The following is a 22,121-nucleotide window of genomic DNA, read 5'->3' on the forward strand; positions in this document are numbered from 1 at the left end:
TTAGGCATCGCTACCCAAGGACCACTGTGCAAAGAGCACTGCTGATGGGTCTATTTTGGTGTGCTCTTGTCTGAACTCTGTCTATCTGAACTCTTGTGTGAACTTGTCTGGGCCGGTTCCTTGGTTGTCCCAGTCGTCACAGTCTTGGAAGGGATGTGGAGGCAACTGAACCAAAAACCAATGCAATTGACTTACTTTAACTTTCAAGGCGTCACACTTGGCTGGCTGGCATTAGAATTTGCATCAGGCTGCCGAGTCATGCCAAGCCTTTGTGCTCCTCCGACTCACTCAAAATCAACACATGTTGTGCACGTACATTATATATATTAATCCATCCTTTTACAGGAACAAGGCTAGGAGACAGCAGTGTGTATATTTGTATTATATGTGTATATACGTATCTGTTCATTAATATGATTATGCCACCTCAGCAGAGTGACTGTATTAATCCATCAAGCTGTCACTCAAAGAACATCAAAGAGCCTTTTCTGGGAAATGTCCAACCTCATGATATAATGATATAAATTGTCGCATTCTTGGCACAAACATCTCTGACTCTTTTTGAGGCTTGATCATGACAACAAACCAACCAGGTGTGTTTCATGTGACTGGCAGCAGACAGCAAAAAGCAACAAGATAATTTGGCCCCTTCAGCAGCACGGCTAGAATGTAACGCTTAGAGCTGAGGCCTACTTCAGAAGATCACCTTTCGCGATGGATCACAGCCTGTCACTGTTTACAGTGCGATGATTCCCACCAGTGCCTTCTTGGCCCTTTCCGTTACCATCAGCATGCCTGATGTGAGCTAAAATGCAAAGCACAAATAGACAACTAAATAGAGCAAGAGTTTCCTTGGGAAAAGCCTTAATTCTCCTCTGTGACTTGTCAGTGATCACCACCTTGCGCTAGCTTCCCTTTTATATCGCAGGTAAATCTCCTCAGAAGATGCCAACTGATCAAATGTTATTCTGTCAGTAGAGTAAAATTAACAGTATATCAATTATTGATGAATAAAATGGGTTTTTGTTACTGTTTTTTTTTTTTGGGGGGGGGGGGGGATTGTGGGGGGTTTGACTAAGTATCTCAGTATTCAGGCTGCATTACAAGGGTAAATACATTTCATATGTCATGTAAATGATGACCGATCTTCTCAGACAACAGGAAGCATAGTGTCAACTTTTTTTTTTGTCTTCAAGGACAGTGAACTGATTTTCAGTAAAACAAACAAAAAATAAAATGATGTGTCTCAGTAAGAGTTCTCTGCCATTATTCCTTTCTGGCTTAAGTGCCTCACATGTTGCTTTTGATTTGCCTACGATTTGAGCTCATTGTGGCGCAGAAGGAATCTGGCGAGCTTTGTTTTTGTGTTTTGACTTTATCATTGTACAAAAAAAAAAAATCCCATCTGAACACATTCAGAAGTTTTAAATTGGCCTCTTTTTTTTTTTTTTTTTAATAACTGAAACGCTCAGTCGGAGGCGAGAGGATAAAGCGCAACCAAAGGCGCGGAGCTGAGCACAAACCAGCAAAGCCAGGAACATGAAACAGGGAGGTGACGGAGAGGAGAGCTTGATTAGCGACTTGGAAAATGGTGAATGACAGGAAGTGGATGGCAGCGAAAGCAGACAGAAAATGAAATGATGACATGGGCAGCTCTCCCACCTGCACAGACGAGCTGTCTCGCCAGCAAACCAATCACTCTCGGAGAAAGCCGCCTCTTACTGGGTGTCACTGGGCAGACAACACGCAGGCAGGCAGGCACGCACGCACGCACGCACACACACACACACACACGCACACAGATTAAATCCGCACTCAAATCATTTCCAGGCATTGCCAAATTTCTCCAGCTCTGTGTTACTGTCTGATCTCCAAGCAGGGAGGAAAAAAGGGAAACACAATCCAGATTTATTTTTACGTGCTCTGTCTGCAGCAGTCAAGCATGACGCAGGCATGTAGTTGCCAACAGGAAGAGTGTGGACATTTTTTGTGTGGCACAAAACAGAGGGGGGTGGGAGGTGTGGTGTGGCGGGGCAGGGAGTCACTGTTGCAATGATGACATGCTTGATGGTTTGGTCCGTTTGGAGCGAAAACGCCTCCGGACTTGACAGATGTAAAAGCGGCGCTGCTGTGGGTGTCGTTGCCACAGGTGCCGCTGAGGAGATGAAGGATGGTCCCGAAAGCCCGATTGAATAACACATCTCCCTGTTTTTAGTGCACCTTCGCGAAAAGCACACGGTCGTCGTGCAGTTTTGTTGGCATAGCGATTCATAATTTGATAAACATTCGGATAAAGTACAAGTGCTTATATTGTGGTCTTTGTGTGAGTCGATTCTTCTCATTTATTTGTGCAATTAAAAGGATTCAATGGGGTTAGCCTAAAAGATGTTTTGCAATGGAAAATGCCAATGTGACCATGTAAGTGGTTATAATACAGTCTCTCGTCACTTGTCTGTTTCTGTGGCTGTTTTCCTTTTCAAGCTTCAGAAAAGTTGACCAGAAACTCAAACATGTGAGCTAATGATGTGCTGTAGTTATGGCTACCGTGCACTCAGGACTGTTTGGGTCAAGCTGACACTGTGCTCCAAAGTAATTGGACAAATTTAGTCATCTATTTGAGATTTTAGTTCTTCCTCACACAAAACCCATAGCCGTCAGCTATGTGACATTTCTATTTTCTTATGTCCAAACAAAGTTCTTTTTACACCTAAAAGCTGATTTAACACATATATTGAGGTACAGAGGTGTAGAAGTTTAAGCTGTGCATCGCAGCATCTGTCAATTTTTGAAGTTTAGGTGCTTCCATTACTCCATTACCAGTTTTTTATTGCGATATTTAGGGTTTGCACAATTCTAGGAGTCACAGAAGCACAGCTCGAGGTTGGTTTGTGAAGGGGATCCCCGGCCAGAAGCTAATGCTATTTGGGGGGTGGGGCATGGCGTGGAATCGTTTGGGAAACCCTGCTCTATACATCACCTGCTAATTCCACCCTGACATTTTATCCTTTTTTTTTTTTTTTTTTTTACCCCCACCTCTAGTCATATCACTGTTGCCTTCTGCCGTCGTGTAGCCTCACTTTTGGTTTTAGCGCCTCGGCGGTGAACACCGCAGTTACAAGCTGTTTGTTGAGGCAATGCATCGACTCCCCGCCGTCCTGCTCACTACTACGGTCAGGGCACCAAGAAGCTTCTTCTTTTTTATTTTTTGCTTTTTGCCATGCAGGGAGGTGCTCTGCTGGCAAACTGGCAAGCTGTGACCAGGGACACTCACTGGCCTGGGACAAGCTGTTAACTCACCGGTTACGGGATGGCAGCGAGGCAGACTGTGGGGAACTCTGGCTGGCTGACTGGCTGGCTGGCTAGCTAGCATACTGGCTGACTGGCTGGCCTGGGACCAGCTGTTACAGGCCACGCTGTGCACGAGCCGCCCGCTGGGACAGTCGAAATCGCGTGGTGGGCGGGAGTGTGGGGGGTAACAAACCTCTGCGGTTTGGTAACAACACAAGTCTGAGACATCCCCGCGAGAGCAGCTGTGTTAGCGCGTTTTAGCATCAGCTCGCCGCTAACCTGCGCGCTAAGATCTGCCAGGGTGCGAGCAGGTCTGGGGCGCCGCAACATGTTCCCGCCGCCATCCCATCTGTCGTCTTCTGCTCCGAGCACAGCGTCGTTCACCTAATGTAATGTTTTCATTACATCCCCCCCACGCCCCCATTATGGGAACTATATCATTTTTGTACACCACAGCCAGCTAGCAAGCCAGGCAGGCAGGCAGGCAGGCAGGCGGGGAGGAGGTGAGCTCGGAGTGTTTGGATGGCTGCGACTTGTTCATACGTGCGTCCATCTGTTGCGAGCCTGCTGCCCTCACAGCGTGTCGCCAGTGTTTTGACATTCTCAGATGTATGCGCGAGATGATGTATCAGAGCAATCATGCCTCAGCTGAGATGGCAATTTTCGGACGCTTCTCTCAAGATCTCTTGATGCGACGAGTGGGGGGGAGGATGGAAGATGGCTGTTCTTCATTAGAACTCAATTTTTTTTAAATTTTTATTCTCATCCAATTTGTATTCCTCGCCGAACAAAAGCTGAAAGGAAATAATAGCGGCGTGACAGTTAATTATGTCCCTTCAATAAACATTTTTCTTTTATTCCTGACAAAACAGCCAAATAACGTCGGGCCAGGCAACATTTCTGCTAATGTTGTGGCATGAAACCCCATTCTGAATATGGCTCATTGTTTTATTTCAAGGTGTCGGTGTTCTGTTTTCGATACCGTGGACATGGAGTGTGTCTGCGGAGATGATGAGAAAGAATTAATTATTTTTTGATTAGTAAAAAAAAAAAAAAATAAATAAATAAAAAGTCAGATAAAACTGAAGCTACATTGAAAGTAGAGATAAGGCAGTCTAAGGGTGAAGGATACAACCATTACGGGCTGACAAACCTCTGACTAATAACTTTAGGCCAAAACATGTTTATTTGGCTTTTGGTTGTGTAAGCAGAACTGAGTGAAACACTTCACCCTTTATTTTTGGCACTATTTAAGAGTCGCGTTAGTAAACTGGTAAAAATCCATTCCCTTCAAAACCGCGAGTGATAGCAGATTTATTATTTTTCATCTCACTATTCGTTTTACTGTTTATCGTATCATCAAAAGTTTCATATTGAGTTGTGGTGAAATATGTCCGCCAATGCCTGTGTGCCAATATTTTACGTGCCGCCTCACAGCAAGAAGGTCGTGGGTTCGATTCCGGGCCTGGGACCTTTCTGTGTGGAGTTTTCATGTTCTCCATGTGTCCATGCGTGGGTTCTCTCCGGAGTATGCGGGTATGGAAAATGAATGAATTAATGAACTTAAGTTAAAAGAGGGGATCCTCTTCTAGCTTAATTCCATGCATCACCAGGATTATTAGTCACCGTGAGCCGAAAATCTTTTAGCTGGATGTTGAGTGAAGGTGTTTCCACGGCGGTGTTTTAATTCACATTTTAAAAAATATCAACATTACATTGTTCCAATGTAAAAGCGCACTAAAGCTGAAGAGTAACATTTTCAGCACTGACTACCTAGAAAATGCAGCCACTCTTCCATCTCCTCATTTTACTCACATCCATTTTTTTTTCTCGTCCAGCTCTGCGTTTGCATCTCGCTCTGATGAAGATTTGATTCAGCGTGGCTGTGTTGTGAGGCCATGGTTTTGCAGAGTGTGCGGAGATCAGTGTCTGCGTATAGAGAACCTGGGGATACGAGAGCGATGTATAATGAAACGCCTACAGTGAGAGCAACCGTCACATTGAGAAAAAGCAAACGCGGCTCTCGCAAGAATAACAATGACGTGTCTGTGCATTTTTAGAGAAGAAAACACAGCTGAAACCCAGTGGACTCAGCGTAGTACTGAACCATGTCGAGGGGAGAGGGCGAGAGAACTGTGTTGCTTTAGCTAAAGTCATCAACTAGCTTTATGATGGACAGAGTAACTGCAAAATACAGTGGTTGTCACACTTGGTAGTTGTCTTTTTCTGTGTTGGTTTTTATTGTAAAACATCATTTAAGCATCTCTTGGCAGGTTTTCTTGTCGTTGGCATTCAAAAGAGAAACAGAGAAAAATACTGAGAGCCATGTCGCTTGACACCACCACGTGTACATTGCGGAACTTGTTTATCCCAAACTCAAATGAGCAGAATATCACACTTCAAGAAAGAAAGATTAGCTACAAAGACAATTGTTTTTCCTGGTCAGTTAATTGAAGCAAACAAAGAAGAAACAATGGAATTTATGAACTCCACGTTGCAAATTGCTCATGGAAGGAGGGAGCGGTCAAACATGGAGGTTATTAAGATCATTTGTTTTCTTGTCACACAAAACCATTTAAATTTGAAATCCGACATTTTAAACAATACCAATAGCAGTCACTTTAAATCTTCTCGAACACCTACCAGCCTCGTGTCCACTCATAAATCACCTCTTTGCTCTTCCTCTAGACCCTCCAGTTCCAACCTCAACATCCCTCTAATAATATATTCACCATCCTCCTCTGTGCATTGTCTGACTTTATCTTCCAAACATCCAACATGATCTGTCCTTCTGATGTCCTCACTCCTGATCCCGGGCCTGGTCACTCCCAAAGAGCAGCTCAAGCTTTTCATCTCTGCTTGGCTCCGGCTCGGCCTCCTGTCTCCGCCACTGTCTCTGCCACTGTCTCTAATGACATCGCTCCTCAAGCGCAGCGCATTCAACAGTCTGCACATGTACGTGTCAATTTACCGCCTGCTTAATGCTAGCGTGAGGTTGAGGGCTGAGGATCAAGAAAGATATTCCATGGATATGTGTGCGCTGCATACATGCAAACCATATGCTTGTGCATACGGCTATCGGCAATTGTACGCATTTTCATTTCACGTTTAAATATAGTGTGCCTCCGACTATGTATGTTGCAGTAACCTGCGCCACCCGCCCTCTGTAATCAGCGTTGTTTATGACTGCATAAAACCACACAGTCTCGCCTCCCTGTGCCTTCACACACATAAACCCAGATCACTGCCATATTTACAGCCGCTGTCTGGCTGTCTGATTATTCCCGTGTGGTTCGCGTCTGTTGGCGGTGCTGGGAGGGGGCACAGACACAGGCACGCCTCTCGCTCTCTGCGGTCGCATTTCACATACATACATACATACATACATACATATATATCATATACATTTTCTCCTTCCGACTCCTCCTCCTCTTCCTCAGCCTGGCCGCGTTCTTCCTCCGGCGGCGGCGGCGGCCGGGCCGAGTCGAGCGGCAGCGGTGTGTGTCTGCGGCCCGCCTTGCCGAGCCGTGTGCCAGTTCGGGAGATTGGCATTAAAGCCAGACATGAGCTCATCGGCCCAGCTGGGCAGACAGCCCATTACAATGCTCAGCAGGGCCCTACCGCAGGGGTGAAAAGAGCTCAATACCTGCTGATTATCTAGTCTTTCTGCCTCCCTCCGATCCTTCCTCCCCGACTCACCGCGGCTTTTGTCTTTCGCTCTATTGCCTCCTCGTCTTTTCACTCCTCTCCTCTGCCTCCCCCCCCCCCCCCCCCCCACACACACACACCCTGCTCTACTATTGTCCTCTCGTCATTTATTCATTCACTCAGCCAGGTATCCTCCACTCCGGGCTCTGTCTGTCTGTCTGTCTGTCTGTCGTGATCTGTCGCCTTCAATCTGTCTCTCTCTCTCAGACCGACTCTTGGACACGCACGCCGCCAGTCCGACTCTCACCCCCCCCCCCCACACCCCCCCCGTTCTCTCTGTCCTGAGACTCATGTCTGTGTCCGAGACGCACGGACACACGCACAAGCACACACAAAACTTTACAGTGCGGTGCAGTGGTGTCATTGCAGTGGTGCCTGCGGCAGTAAGGGAGAAAGGGAGGGGGTGATTTTTTTTTTTGAGCTGACAGTGTGTGCGTGTGTGTGTGTTTGGTGAGGGTGGGGGGTATAGAAATGACAGGGGTGGGGAGACCAAACAGCTGGTGCACCTGTGCGGACAGGATATGACACGGCACGGCAGCCAGACAAGGGCAGGAAGCAGCAAATACGATGTGGCACGCCAGACGCTTTTATTGAACGCGGCGCTGCGACTCTGCAATCTGACTGTCTGGAGTGGACCCTGCGCTACGCGCAGCCAGCCAGGGGTTGTTTTTTCTTTTTTTTTTAATTCTCTCCCTCTCTCTCTCTCTCTCTCCCTCCCTCCCTCGCTCGCTCGCTCGCTCTCTCGCTCTCAGGATTTTTGTCAGCCGGCGAGATGCACTGCGGTTAAATTGGCGAATCCCAGCTCAGCCTCGGCATTAGGCTGAGTCACATCCATCTTTTGTTCTGACGTTTTGGAGGCATTCAGCAACACTGACTCGGCACCGGAGTCGCAGGCTGTTTTGGAGTCTGGCTGGGAATGTTGTGCAGAGGGAGTCAAAGTCAAAGTGGAGTCGGTCTGTCGTGGACGTGTGCAGGGAGACAGAGCGTGGCTTGTTTATTTATTTATTTTTTAAAAAACAGGTACAGGAAGTGCAGTGTTGAGTAATCCAGTATGCTACCCTGACATTTAGCTGGTCACAACTCTCAGACTGCAATCCTGCAGAGATTCCAGTCTGCAAATCTGTCTGACGTAGGCAAACTGTCATCATCATCAAAATGGGACAATGTCAGATCATTTCTTGATTGTAAAACCACTACAACTGCCCAAGAAAATCAATCTTCTTTAAGGTTGAGGTGCATTTTTTTTTAAGTGAATTTGTGCCAAGTTCACCAGGTTTAAGAACTAGCATACTTAACCTTCCTCAATGTTAAGGTTTTCCCCTGAGTAATTCTGAGAAGCATTTGAGATCACATAAGTTCACAACTCAAACAAAACATCTGAGTAAGGTCTTGCTAGCTGACCAAGAAATTTTGATTGCATTTTACATGCCTCATAGATATGCATATAGTATGCAGTAAAGGCTTATTCTGTTCAGCACATAGGTAGCCTTTCACAAAACTATCACACAAAGTTTGGCTCTGTCTGAACCTCACTCGGCCTTACGCAGGTTCTGCAAGATCAGAGATCGTAAAAAGAAGCCATAAAGCACACCGGAGGACGGGACTCTTTCATTTTGCCTGTGTCATCTTCCTGGGTTCCCTGGCGAGTTCTGATGAAGCCGAGCCGTAATTGATTCAAAGGTTAAACCGGCGCCCGGGAGACGACGCTGGCTTCAGAAGTAATGAAGCGGCTGAGGGAAAGACTCGAGGAGAAGCGGAGCAGACACTGCAGAAGCGGAGCAGCTTTTGTTTGCCCGCGCTTTGGGGGGCGGGCTGGTGCATGCAGCGGACCTTTTTGGCTGCTGAGCCACAAGATGGCGCTATGGAGTAGCGCAAGCGCCACATCAACTCTCACAGAGCGTTTCTGTGATGGGGTGAGCAGGGAGGTGAGAGAGGTTGAAGGGGGTGGGACCTTTGCTCCACTAAGGCCTTTTTCTCCCTGTCAGCGTCTCTCATGCGTTCAGCATCTCATCCTGCACTTCAACCTTCTGAGAACAAGAGAAGATGCAGGTGTTTCTGCTATTTTCATCTGCCCATGTGCTGCTTCATCAACCATGAAATGTATATTTGAATATGATCAATCATGGACACCTTCATAGACACATCGGTGTCCTCGTGGCTACAGATAAGATGAGATAAAGCATCACCTGCAGAGCGAACCCGTCCTGGCGTGCAGTATTTCCTTCTTTTAAAACTTCCGTCTGTCTCTCAAATCCGTCAGACGCGAAACGAACACGACGTGCGCTTTGATTCAAACGCGCGCTCGAACTCGTAACACGGTGAACTCCCGAATGTAGGCGAAGCCCCCCCCCACACCGTGCGAGCGGGAAAGCCCCATGAATCGTTCTTAAAATAGACGTGCGCACGCGCGCACGTGCCGAGCGTGATAAACCGATCAACCTAAAGTTAGTATTCCTCAAATGCGCGATGAGACAGACGTTCCCCGAGAGAGACGCACAGAGAGAGAGGCTGGCGGTGCACCGTGCGTTCCGCATGCGTGTGTGTGTGTGTGTGTGTGTGTGAGAGCAGACTGCAGTCAGTGGGGGTGGGGACTGGGGGGGGGGGGGGGGGGGGGAGCTGGTAGACTGGAGTGCATTTGGTATTCAGCCGTGCCTAGTATTTATCTGTCTGCTGGCTGTCTGGTCTGGTCTGGCCTGTTAGTGGTGTCACCCTGCTTGCTCCCCAGGGGACTAAATTGACGCTCCAGACAGGCTGTGTGTGTGTGTGTGTGTGTGGGGCGGTGGGGTGTTTTAGACTGCACTGAGGTGGGTTGCAAGAGATAGAATCAATGCTTGTCTGACTCAGCCAGTCCTTGTCTGTGGGGTCTGCTCGCATGTCCTGAGTGTGTGTGTGTGTGTGTGTGTGTTTTTAACGTGGCCCATGGCAACGCGGCTGTAAAAGACCCCTCCTCAGCGCCGCGATTGATTTGCGAGGCTTCAACCGCTTGCGCCCCCTTTATTTGTTGCTACAGTGAAATTATGACAGCTGCTCTGCCGTTTGCAAATTGCGTCGGGGTCTGGAAGTCGCGCGTGTCTCTTTTCCTTTTGTTCCGCCGCTTTTCCTCCCGAGCGTCACATTTTTCGCTCGGGATCGGCAGACGCCGACGAGGAAAAAGTGTTTTTGCATGGTTGAACACCGGATCGGGCGAGATGTGACCCTCAATGTGCAACATCTTGTCGGAGTCCCTTCCAATTTATTTACTTTGACGCGCAGAGAGCAATATTGTTGCCTTTGGTTACTGTTGGTTTTGTTTTTTCTCAAATCGGAACGAGAAACCCACTCCGGAGGGGAGGGTGGATTCCCACTCAAATTTCCTGTTTTTAATGCATAAAGTGATGAGATTTTTCCTCATGCGGGTGTGCAAGGCAGCGTAGCTATGACTTGTCGGGAAGTCGGCGCCCTTTTATAGCTCATTTTGTTCCGGCCGGAGAAAACGTTTCGAGCCTTTGTCGGTGGCCTCGCTGGCCTGAGAGCAGTTTGGAAACTTTGGAAACGGGTTTAGAGTGACACGCAGAGCTTCTCTCAGATTGGAACACCCTCGTTTATTTATAGGCCATAGGGAGACAGTTCTGCATGTGTTAGGTGGGAGGTTAGCACTGCTGGTTACAATCAGAGGGCGTGTGTGTGTTGGGTTGGGGTGGATGGGCTGGATTTTGTGCGTGTGCGTGTGTGGGTTTGGGGTGGGGTTGGGAGGTGGGGGGGGCGGAGGGGTAGGTGCACATGTGCTCCTTCAACCACAAGGCTGACGGTCGGGTCACCTCAAGGTTAGCCCCTTCAAAGAGCTGCCTCCATTGGCTGTGGCCCACCATAAAAGAGGGAGTGAAACTCGAAGCGCCCTCCCCACCCTCCCCAAATAACACACCAGACCGACCAGTCCCTGCAGCAGCACCCCCTCACCACCACCACAAACACGCACACGCGAGCCCACCAACCCACTCCCACCCCCCAGTCCCTCCTGCTCTGCTCTCCCACTGCCATTGTCAACCACAACCCGGCCGTCTGCTAGCTTTCTGAGTGAGGTCAGCTCACCCCCTCCCTCCCCCCTCCTAGCCCAGACACACATTCACGGCCGCACACGCAAACGCAGAACTCATGTCTCGTCCCTCTCCCTTGCTGCCTTCAAGTCCTCCTCGGACAGCACTTTGTCCGAGTTGTCAATCTGTAGACCAGTGTCACATTTGTGACTCTTTTCAGCACTTTTTGACACGTGTGCGTGCGGAAGCGCCGTCTTTAATCTATGTTTTGTTTTTTGTTTTTTCCCAGGTATGCTACTCAGCTAGCTAGTCTTGGTGCTTCAAGCAAATACTTACTGCTACAATGGTTGAGGGCAGCACTCTAAGCTAGGGTACACAGAGTAATATTTATGAACAGTCCTGCTACACAAGAAGAATTTAATTAATTCCCATCTAATATATTATGCAGGACCGTGCCAGATATTACAAACTGACACTGGATGAGTACTGTATAAACAAGACTCCTAGCGTAATTACATAAAATGTATGAATGTGTGTTTTGTATAGATGTACATAAGCCCGTACAAAATGAAATTATTATGTATCACAAGTCACTCAATGTTGGCAAACTTATTCTCACTTTTTTTCTCCCAAACTAAGTAAGTAAGTAAGTAAGTAAGTAACTCGTACTTTATTTATTCATACTTACCATAAGACGTGCCCGTGCGAGACTTTTTCGCTTGTTTGTCTGTGTCGTGGACGACTAGTTGTGGTTTGTCTGTTCGTTCGTGAAGGCAGCGCATTTCTTTCCCTCTGTCTGGCCCTCCTATGAAGAGCTCCGATTGGCCCGAGCAGCAGTCACTCGGCGAGAGGGCGGGCTCCGAGCCCGCTGTGCCTGCCTGCTATGCTCGAGCAGGGGGAAGGACAGCTGCTCTCGGCGGCGAAGGAAGGGACGGAAAAAACTGTACGATGCGTTAGACACGGGCAATGGCTCGTCTCCGAATCTCCTCCTGATTCACTGTCCGAGCCCGCTCGACGCGGAAAACATGGCGTGAGACGGACGAGCGTGGGATAAATAAGTGCGAAACTGCCGGGAGTTACTCGCAGCGACGGACTCCCAACTGCCGCTGCCTGGAAGTTTTTTTCGGTTGTTGTTCCCGTCGCGGGGCCCCGACGGTGGCGGCGGCGGCGGCTCTATCCCCGGAGCGGTGCCCCGGTCTGCCCAGCCCCATGCAAAACCTAACGGCCCCTGGCGCCCCCGGCAACTCCAATGTCACCTGCTCCTGCAACTGCACCGCTTCCCAGCCACAGGGAATGGAGATATGTGAGTAGCATTCGCTGCGGTTCTCTTGACCTTAAAAATCTTACCCGGAGACTTCGCTGCCTAATCCGTTTTATGTGCACTCCTCGGCGTGGCAGCGACGGAGGAGGAGGTGGTGGGGGGGACGACGACAAATCACATCAAGTTCATTTATGTTATTTATTTACTTTCCACCCAAGACTGTCTTAACAGTCGTCTCGCTAGCTCGCTGTGGATAGTTTCCGTTTGCTTCGTATGTTATTCATATAGTTTTATTTCAGTGAGTCGGAAGAGACCCCTCAGTCCGCTTGACAAACTTCAATGCAACTTTAGAGAAGCTGAGCCTACGACAGTCTACCCCCCCCCCACACACACACACACACACACACACACACATTGTCTTTCGTCGGAGCAAACGGCTTGACTTTTGCTTTTAAACAAAAGTTAGCAGTTGCTCATCTTCATGTCGTACACGAACCCATGTATTAACATTTCTTTGAAATGCTGAGGTAGTCCCCCGGTTGTGTAGCTAACTGCAAAAAAAGGAGGAAAGGAGGAAAAAAAAACAAAAAACAAGTGCGCAGTGCACTGACACTTCGCATTCTGCGTGATATATTTAAAGGCATAACGCCACAGTATGTGAAATGTTTCCTGATCTCCCACCACCCAGCCAACACCCCCCCCCCCCCTTCCTCCCCCCAGACGTTTGTGCACATTGCTCGTGTTGCCAGGGCCTGCCAGGCTTGTGCATATGCTGCAAGGGATCACCACAGAGGGTTAAATAGTTCGCCTGTCAGCATAGACAGGAAACGCTGGAATGGTATGTTATGTCTGTCTGCCTTGTGAGCAGCCCAGAGAGAAACTATCATTATCAGCTCTGCCCTTAATGCTGCTGCCTGCTTAGATCCACTGCAGATGTTCCTCTTTATGACCGGAGCAAGTGTGGAGGGGGAGGTCGACACATAGACGAGCGGAGAGAGAGAGAGAGAGATGGCTGGAAATACAGGAGACAGCCTGCGTGCGTGTGTGTGTGCGCGCGCGCGCGCGCGCGTGTGTGTGTGTGTGTGTGTGTGTGTATCCGGCATAAGACGCTCGCAGACCGGCAGACAGACAAAAGACAAACAATCATGCAGGCATGCGGGTAGATTCACAACCAGGCTCCTCGACAAGTACAGGCAGAGATACAAACAGAAGCGCGGACAGACGCACGCAGAACTAGACGGAGCAGACCTGACAGCCAGACAGACACACAGACAGACAGACGAGCTGCAGACGGACGCTGGGACAGAGTTACAGTGATGTGTAATTTCCATCTGGGGCCGAGGCCAGGCAGCCTGGGCACGGCGAGGTGAACGCTGGATATTGGATTCACGTTTGGCAGCGGGAGCCCGGTTGCGCTGACGCCACATTGTAACCAAGAAGTGTGTGTGTGTGTGTGTGTGTGTGTGTGTGTGTGTGTGTGTGTGTGTGTGTGTGTGTGTGTGTGTGTGTGTGTGTGTGTGGTGGTCTGGCGAGGCCCCACTCGCGCTCCGCCATTCTGTGGCATCATCGGATGGCTGGCCAGGAAAAACACACATAGTCAGACAGAAAGTGGCGCGTCCACAGAGACGGTGATGCGGCACGCAGCCTCCCCTCGTTAGATAATCCGGCTGGCGACGCCGCCTCAGACTCTCTCCCCTTTGACCGGGCGGCAAAGGGAAAGGCGGCGGGAGGAAAGAAAGCCACGGGCACTCGCAGCAGGACTTTAATTATTTATTTATTTGTTTTTTTTTTTAAATCTCACGCGCGCGGTTTTTTGCCCCGAGTTTGCCGGTAAATAAACGCTGGCTCCGTGCTTGCACTGGTTTTCTCCTCATCCCAGCGTCTCACTTGTTGGAGGGGAGCTCCATTCACAAGTGGTTTGAAATAGCTGTGTCCTACTGTAGTGGCTGTCTGGTTTGAAAAGAGCTCTTGTTTGTTGGCTGTGTTGTCATGCAGACCCGGCAAGGCTGAATAATGTAGCCCATGCTTTGATGATTTCTCTGGCTGAAGAAAAGAGCTGCCTGTTTCTCTCTCTCTCTCTCTTGCTCTCTCTCTCTTTCTTTCTTTTTTTTTTTTTAAGCAGAGCGGGCGGTCTCGCTGGTGTGTTTCCTCTTTATTCAGACGAGGAGGAAAATTGAAAGGGACTACGAACATAGAGGGATCAGTGCGCAGACAGTGTGTCACGGCCAGAAATCAGACCTCTGCCTACACACTGGGATTCACATATTCGATTTGAAAGACACAGACGTCGTCGTCGTCGTTGTTGTTGTTGTCGTTGTTGTTGTTTTGTTTTGTTTTTTGTCTCGTTTTGTTTTCTTTTTTTTTCAAACAAGCGCTGGTCTCGAGCTGTTGCCGTGCAGGGTTTCATTGTGCGGCGCAGCGATCTGTAAAGTGGGGGGTGTTTGCAAACTCCTCGGACGCCTCGGAAGTTCTGCTGCCTCACGAAAAGCCATTATTCACCCAGTTTTCGTCTCCTTTTGAAGCGCGGGGTATAGATCTCGCGTGCAGACGCTGTCGGCACGTTCCCGCAAACATTTTCTTTTGCCATTAGATCCAATATTGACTCTCGCTCCTATCGGCCTCCGCGTTAAAGCAGCGCTCGGTGCCAAGCGAGCGAGGTGAGCAAACAGCCTCCCTTTCGTCAATGGAGAGACGCATCGATGGCGTCGCCCCCGGCGCCGTGCGGTGCTGGATGCTTGGCGACGCCGGCGGGGAGAAGATGACAATCTCGACTGGAGGAGAAGCGGCGGTCGCGCTGCTAGTTGGCAGCGACGGGGAGGGGGGGGGGGAGAGCCGCGAACACGATCGAGGGGCTTTTTTTTTTTTTTTCTTTTCTTTTTTTTTTTAAACTTTGCGAGCGTGGGCTGAAAAATTCCTCCAATAGTTCAGGTGGGTTCAGGTGGGGATCAGTCCTGTTTACCTGCACTTCCCATCAGGTGTTCCCAGGCACTTCCCCACCATGTGCCATGTGAAGTCGGAACGCTCTCCGCTGGCGTGTAACGTGCCTTCTGTGCAACAGGTCACTGCTAATTTTCAGATATGTTTTTGAAACCAAGTCAACAGGATGAAAAGAATAGTGCAAATACAGTGGGCTTATCACTGTGTAAATACAGCGCTCGGCGTGCATCAGCCTGCTGCCGTTCAGTCTCTGTTCTCCGGGACGTCTGTCAAAGTGAAGGAGGACCGCAACTCCCAGTACCGAGCTGGTCAGCGTCCACCGCTCCGTCCCGGCGCCATCTTGAGGTCGTGTTAGGGCTGGCCCTTAATCACTTTACAATTTCAGTTACAAATTTGATTTAAGGCGACCACAGAAACGAGATGGTCGAGGTAAAGCTATTTACCCTGCCGCTCGCTGTCCGCCAGTAACCCCAGCAGCTGCCTCTTCATTGCAGAAATGGTGCAGATGTATGAATGCATGCATGTATGTATGTTTGCAATTGAACCACAGTGGTGCGAGATCATGGTTCTTATGTGTAGAAGTGTACTTTTTAAATGTCTACTCAAATTCCACTTGTGGGCGTTCTTTAAGTGTCACCCAAACACATTTTCACTTTCCCGCCACTGTGTAGTGATGCAGATCCTGTTTTCAAATGAGCCAACAATCGTTTTCAAGACTGTTTTTCTTTATTATTGTTGTTTTCGATAAAAGCAACCAGCCTTTGTGGGCACATCAGACCTCAATGCCAAGTCAAAGACTGTTGTTCACATTGACGTTGAGTCACCGATCAACCTTGGATTTCCCAGAATAGTTTGTAGCTCACCTGTGTCCTGGATGAGGTTCACATACTACCATCGTACCACTCAGGCAATCTGTGTGCTGACCAACCAACCGACCGCATTTCGCACAGTCAACCCTGACACAGAGAATCACGATTCGTGGAAAAGTGTAAAAAATAAATAAATCAGGAATTCATGTCTTTTAAATCGATGCCTCAGAGTTGGGCTGTGCAATTAATCGATTTTAAATCGAAATTGGATTTCTTAGTCAAGATGATGTTGTTTTTTTTTTGTAAAGGGAAATCTTAAAATCATTTTTTTTCCTCTCACATGCTTCCGGGCTGTGCGTCTTATTTTACAAAATGTGAAGGTTTTGCACCTTATTCATTCATCGTTGCTCAAGATGATAGAAAAACCTTTCATTTTTAAAGTGATGTTTGGTGAAAGACAGTGAAGACGGTATTCATTTGTGTTTGCTTCTTAAGTTTACACTTTCTTCCCCAAATAAGGGAACTTCATCTTTGTTTATGAAGAACCTGTTTATTTTTTCAAGTGAAGTTTGGTGACAGTGAGATTCTCCCTTCATTAATCCAAGGGATTTGTCTTTGTTTGGTCAAGAAGACTGTAAATGTTGTCACTTTACTCAACTCAAGAAGGATTTACACCATCTTTCAGTTGCACTTCATTCCCAAGAGGGACATTTGTTTGCTATTTTTCTTAAAAAAAAAAGAAAAAAAAAAGGGTAAAATATTTGAAATAATTTATTCCATTGTCTTTTGTAGTTTCACCAGTGAAAAAAGTCGAGATTTTTTCGTTTTGACCAAAATCGCCCAGCCCTACCTCGGAGAAACTAACACAGAACGGAGAACATCTCCGTCACCCACCTTGGCCTCTTGCTATTGCACGCAGCAGTAAAAATATTGGCTCCCCCATTAGTAAAGGTCTTGTAATCCTCTGTATGAGTGGTGTGAGTGTGTAGGTGGCGGCGGCGGCCGGGGGTCAAGCGTCAGCTAACCGCCTGGGGGCCGAACGTGCGCGCGGCTCCGTGTTGACTCGGCCCCCTCGGACACGCATGCACAAAGATGTGCTCAGAGGCACATGCGCACACATTTACACCTTTGCACACAGCCGACAACAGGCAGGGCTCGCTCGGGCTCGGGCTCGGCCAATATTTACCCTGCGGTCTCCCAGCAGACGGCCAATCCCGCCTCTCGCTCAGCGCCGCGGCGCTTGTTCCCAGTTTGTTATTTTTGTTGTCCTCCTCTTTCCCTGTTCTGTTTGGTTTTGTTTTTTTTTTTCTCCAAAGGTGTTTGATGATTCGGAATTAGTTTGTTTTATCATTGTTAATGAATTTTAGTAATGAGCGCTGTTTAGAAGGGGGAGAAAAAAAATGCTAAACTCGTGAGAGTGAAGATCAGAGACCTTGGCGGGCGAGCAACGGTATTTTCTTTCCTCCCAGACAGATTCCTTTATTTTATTTTATTGTTTGCTTGTTGCCTTTTCTTTAATTGCGATCGCTGCTCTTGCAATTAATTTCGCAGGGAAATTTCCGCACTCGGTTCGCGTCTCTTGGCGTTCAGTCTGCCACCTCTCGCGAGTTGATGGGTTACGGCGGCAGACGGAGTTTAAGAAAGAGCTCCTTGTTTCCGGGGGCCGAGTCGCAAAGAGAGAGAGAGTGAGAGGGAGAGAGAGAGAGAGAGGGAGAGAGAGACCAGTCCCAGACTGTTTCAGTGCCGTGCAGTCGACCCACGGCTGCACTCTGCCCAGCCGGCTCACATACCTGCAGACGGCATAGCAGTGCCAAGAATCTGCCCCCATTAAGGGTTTTATCAGTTGCAGACATCAAATGGGCCTCCTGAACCGATTCAGTCTGGCGGAGTCACGTTAACAACGGCCGCTGCTGCAAGTCGCTGCGTGTCTCCAGGAATTGTAATGTAACAGTGAAAATGGTGCAGCCACCAGAAAATTAGTCAAATATTCCCATTTCAAGATACTTGTGTCAACAGACCTTTTTTTCGCACGTTCAACTTCCACTCCCAGTCCCCTGGATCAGCGCGCTGTCGAAGATGGAAATCAAACACAGCGTTCACGAAACTGCACTGTGAGGGATTCAAGTACTGGAAGTTCTTACGCCTTAAAAAAACACTTTAATGATGAATGAATTATATCATTGTTTGCCATTTAATGTCATTTAATTAGACGGGTTGTTAAATCAACTCAGAACCTTGTGTCGCAGGGCCCCGAGCGAGCCGACTTTTGAGGCAACATTATTAAATGAAATGTAACGAAATTTAACCTTTAAAAGAACCCTATATATATATATATATATATATATATATATATATATATGTATATATATGGCAAACTGTTCACTCTGCCAGTCGTTTTGATTTGCAACGGCTAATTGAGGTACTTCAGGTTTTTGGTTTTAGATCAGTTTGTACCTGCTTGTTCAATAACCTCATGCCTTAAATGACAACAAATGCTTGTTTTATTTTCATAAAACCTTGGAACAATTTATTCAAACAAATAAATAAATAAAAACAAAGTAACTTGGGCCATTTGTTTCTGTTCGGACAGGAAGGAGACAGGCGGATGTACTGGAGTCCGCACCGTTTACAACTGTGCTATTTTATATCTCGAATCAAAACCGAGAGCAGCGCAGATTCAAACTGACTCACCGAGTTTTTTGTTGTTTTTGTGTAACAACTACGTTGTTACCATAGTTACTGCCAGTTTACACTGGTTACATGTTTGTAGCGTGAACTTGTCTGTCACGAGGCATTGCTTTATATAAGCTAGGCACCTGTGTGTGTGTGTGTGTGTGTGTGTGTGTGTGTGTGTGTGTGTGTGTGTGTGTGTGTGTGTGTGTGTGTGTGTGTGTGTGTGTGTGTGTGTGTGTTCTCAGTGGTCATTCTAGTCTGGAAGTGCATTTCTGTGCCGTCGCTGACGACTCAGCATCTGAAGTCTGTACCGGTGGCTGCGTTCACAACCATCAGCTTGGGTACAAACCTGTTGCATAAAAGCAGAAAGCTTCCTGCGTGAGTTGGGCATCCAGAGAGACGACGATTGTGCGTTCCATTTTTCACGTGGACGCACATTCCGCACCGTGTTAGTCGGCACTTTTGTGTTTTTCCAGTTTTTTTCGGCGAACTGGTGAATTCAAACTCTGGATGTGCATTTTCCCTTTGCCCCTGCACGCATTTCACACCTGTTCTGCCCTTCTTTTTTTCTTTTTTTTTTAAACACTCGCTGGCACCTTTTTCCAAGTTGTCAGTGAACGCGCCACGGCGGCACGCGCGCTCGTCTTGTTTTGATGCTACCTGGGCACGAGACGCCCTGCGCTGAGCGAGCGCTGCCCTGGGCGAGCGCTGAGGTTCGCGCGTCTGGGTTGCGTGGCAGCCCAGAGGCAGGCAGGCATGCAGGCAGCCTCCTCACCTCCGGAGCAGAAGCGTGCAGGTGGAGCGACACCACGGCTGTGCAGACTGTCTGCTGAGTGATGTCACATCCAGCGGGAGCCAAGGCGGCAGAGCGGAGGAGAAAACTCAGTTCCCACTTCCTCCTTCGTCTCAGGAGCGGTTTGCAGCTTCGGATATTACTTTACACTATACTTAATTGGGGCAGCCTATAGATGGGGCCCATTTCATTGTGGTGGATTTTTTTTTTTTTTTTAATCCCTCCCAATCTGGCCGAGCACACCAGAAGAAAAGAAGGAAAAACGCTCCACTGATACTTTTTTTATTTTCTTGTCACTACTTTTCATTCTCCTCCGAGAACTCCTTCCTGCCACACCAAGAACACCTGCGGCTGCCTCATTAACATTAACCTCCTCACTGCCACCTGCTTGCTCTTCATTCTCTTCTCAATCAGTCACTCTTTTTTTTTTTTCTGCAACGCCGCCATCCCAGACTGAGCTCTTTTTATTTTCTTCTCTTTCTGCTTCCGCAACAAGTCAAAGGCGAACTCAAAGCAAGACTGTTAAATAAGCGATTGATTTGACACACCTGCCATTGAACGAACGTGAATGAGAAAAAGAGCACTCCAAACGACGGGCGGCTGAATGGGATTTTTACTCGTTTTCGCACTGAAAAAGAAAAAAAAAAAGAGATGGATGGATGAAATATTCCGCGAAAGGTGGCCGCTGAGCTCCCATTTGAACGTTCTCAGTGACTTTGCGACAATGCGGAACGTGATGATGATGGTGAGCTCACGGAGCAGGTTATTGAGACTAGCGTTGGCACCTCGAGTTGGCCACGGAGACCAAACGCTTCTCTGGAATCAATAACTAATAATGAAATATTCTGCTCATCGCCATGTCAAGGGACGAGGACGTTCATCACTCTGGTGTTTTTTCAACCTTTTTTTTAAGCCACGGCACATTTTTTTTTTTACATTGAAAAAATCCCATGGTACGCCCGCAAGAATATTATAAAATGACACTTTTTAGCCTATTAGTGACAACATAGTGTCTTAACTTACTGATGCTCACTCAGTGCGAAACCTGGTTAGATGCAACACAAAGCCGATGTGCTGGGAGGAAAACAGGCTGACGTCCGTTCCGTCTCCTCCTCCGTCCAAACATAACGAGGCATTTTGACTCGACGTGAACCGGTCACGTGACCAAAGTGTTTCCATGTCACTTTTGCGATATACCTCCGTATCGATGCGTCTGAAAAAACCACCTCGCGAGAGCGTCAAAACCTTTGAGCCACGTTTGAGAGGTTTTTTCCGAAGTTTCAGTGTTTTCATTACCACTTTTTTTTTACTGCGATATTTAGGTTTTTGCGCAATTGTAGCGCTAATGGAAACGCAGCTACTGCCACCCGGCCATTCAGCTTGACCCTTGAGCGTGTGTGCGTTTTATCTTATCGCCGTATTGTGTTATTTTTGAATCAAACTGACACGCGATGCAACAGACGCGGTGAAAAAAAACCCAAAAAAACAACAAAACTCGCCAGCCGGTAGCGGCGTGACTCACTGCGGCTCATCCTGTGGGGCGGGTGGGGAGTGAGAGTGAGAGAGAGGGGGGTGGGGGTGGGGGGTCAAGTTCATGCGGCCGCTGAAGCAGCGTGAAGGCCTGCAGTCCTTCCACCGGGCCTGTGGCTCCCCTGTCAGCGCTGCAAACCCAGGAAGCATTCACAACCCGTGTCACCGACTGCTGGGGCTCTCTTTGTGTCTCGATTCTGAAACCCCCCCCACCCCAACACCCACCCACACACACACACACACACACACACGCACACGCACCAGACCTCCTCCTTCAGTTCCCAAAATGCCCTTGGGACCAGGGGGGGGCAGATTTGTAGTCGGAGGACAGGCCATCCGTCAATTGTGTGCGTGCGTGCGTGCCTGCTTGCTTGCGTGTGTGTGTGTGTGTGTGTGTGTGTGTGTGTGTGTGTGTGTGTGTGTGTGTGTGTGTGTGTGTGTGTGTGCGTGCAATAGCGGAGGGAGGGGGTTGTTAGTAGTCTGCCGTCTCAGTCAACATTTATTTACACACAGTCGGACCGTCTGAGATGCGAAAGGCGGCGGTGAGTGAATGAATCAGCCCCACTGTCGTCTGCTGCTGCTGCTGCTGCTGCCGCTGCTGCTGCTGCTGCTGCTGCTGCCGCTGCTCCTGCTGCTGCTGCTGCTGCTGCCGCCGCCGCTGCTGCTGCTGCCGCCGCTGCTGCTGCTGATCCCATGACTGCGGCTCTGCAGACGCATTACAGTCAATCACATTTTGGCAAACGCCGTGCAAACACACTATGCCCTGTTTTTTGGGGGTTTTTTTAGACCGCCCTTCCCCTCAGTGTTCAGCGGGACGACGCGGCCGCCGCCTCGCCGCCTCGCCGCCTCGCCGCACGTCGTCTCGCCTCCCTCCCCGACTTTCAAAACAAAGCAGCGATTACGGCTTTGAACGTCGCGAAAAAGGAAGAAAAAAAAATCTCGGAGCGGGGGAGAAAACGGGAACGTTGCAGAGATGCTGCGCGGCCACCGCCGTTTGTCGGATTTTTCGGGGTAATCCGTTTGTTTGTGTTTGTTGGAACACCCAGACGGTGAAATAATGACACGTCTCTTCCAGTGGCTTGGAGGATTTTGCCTGGATTTAAGAAAAA

At 48.5% G+C, this 22,121-nt stretch overlaps 2 protein-coding genes across 3 annotated transcripts in view; one reads left to right on the forward strand and one right to left on the reverse strand.

The window, feature by feature from the left end:
- LOC142897996 (low-density lipoprotein receptor class A domain-containing protein 4-like) overlaps positions 1–22,121 on the forward strand; it is a 181,091-nt gene that overhangs the window by 133,382 nt on the left and 25,588 nt on the right. Inside the window, exon 1 of one of the 2 annotated variants that reach the window (XM_076040698.1) lies at positions 11,827–12,312. The exons of the other annotated variant lie outside the window; for it this stretch is intronic. Coding sequence (XP_075896813.1) covers positions 12,219–12,312 — 94 coding nt within the window. The 5' untranslated portion in view covers positions 11,827–12,218. Of the gene's footprint in view, positions 1–11,826; positions 12,313–22,121 lie in introns of those variants that run through there. 2 annotated transcript variants of the gene reach the window in all.
- LOC142897995 (TGF-beta receptor type-2-like) overlaps positions 1–22,121 on the reverse strand; it is a 336,150-nt gene that overhangs the window by 113,207 nt on the left and 200,822 nt on the right. The window lies entirely within an intron of this gene.

This window comes from Nelusetta ayraudi, unplaced genomic scaffold (genome assembly GCF_046127955.1).
Source record: "Nelusetta ayraudi isolate G7.1 ecotype Tasmania unplaced genomic scaffold, CSIRO-AGI_Nayr_v1 ptg000063l, whole genome shotgun sequence".
NCBI classification, from domain to species: domain Eukaryota; kingdom Metazoa; phylum Chordata; class Actinopteri; order Tetraodontiformes; family Monacanthidae; genus Nelusetta; species Nelusetta ayraudi.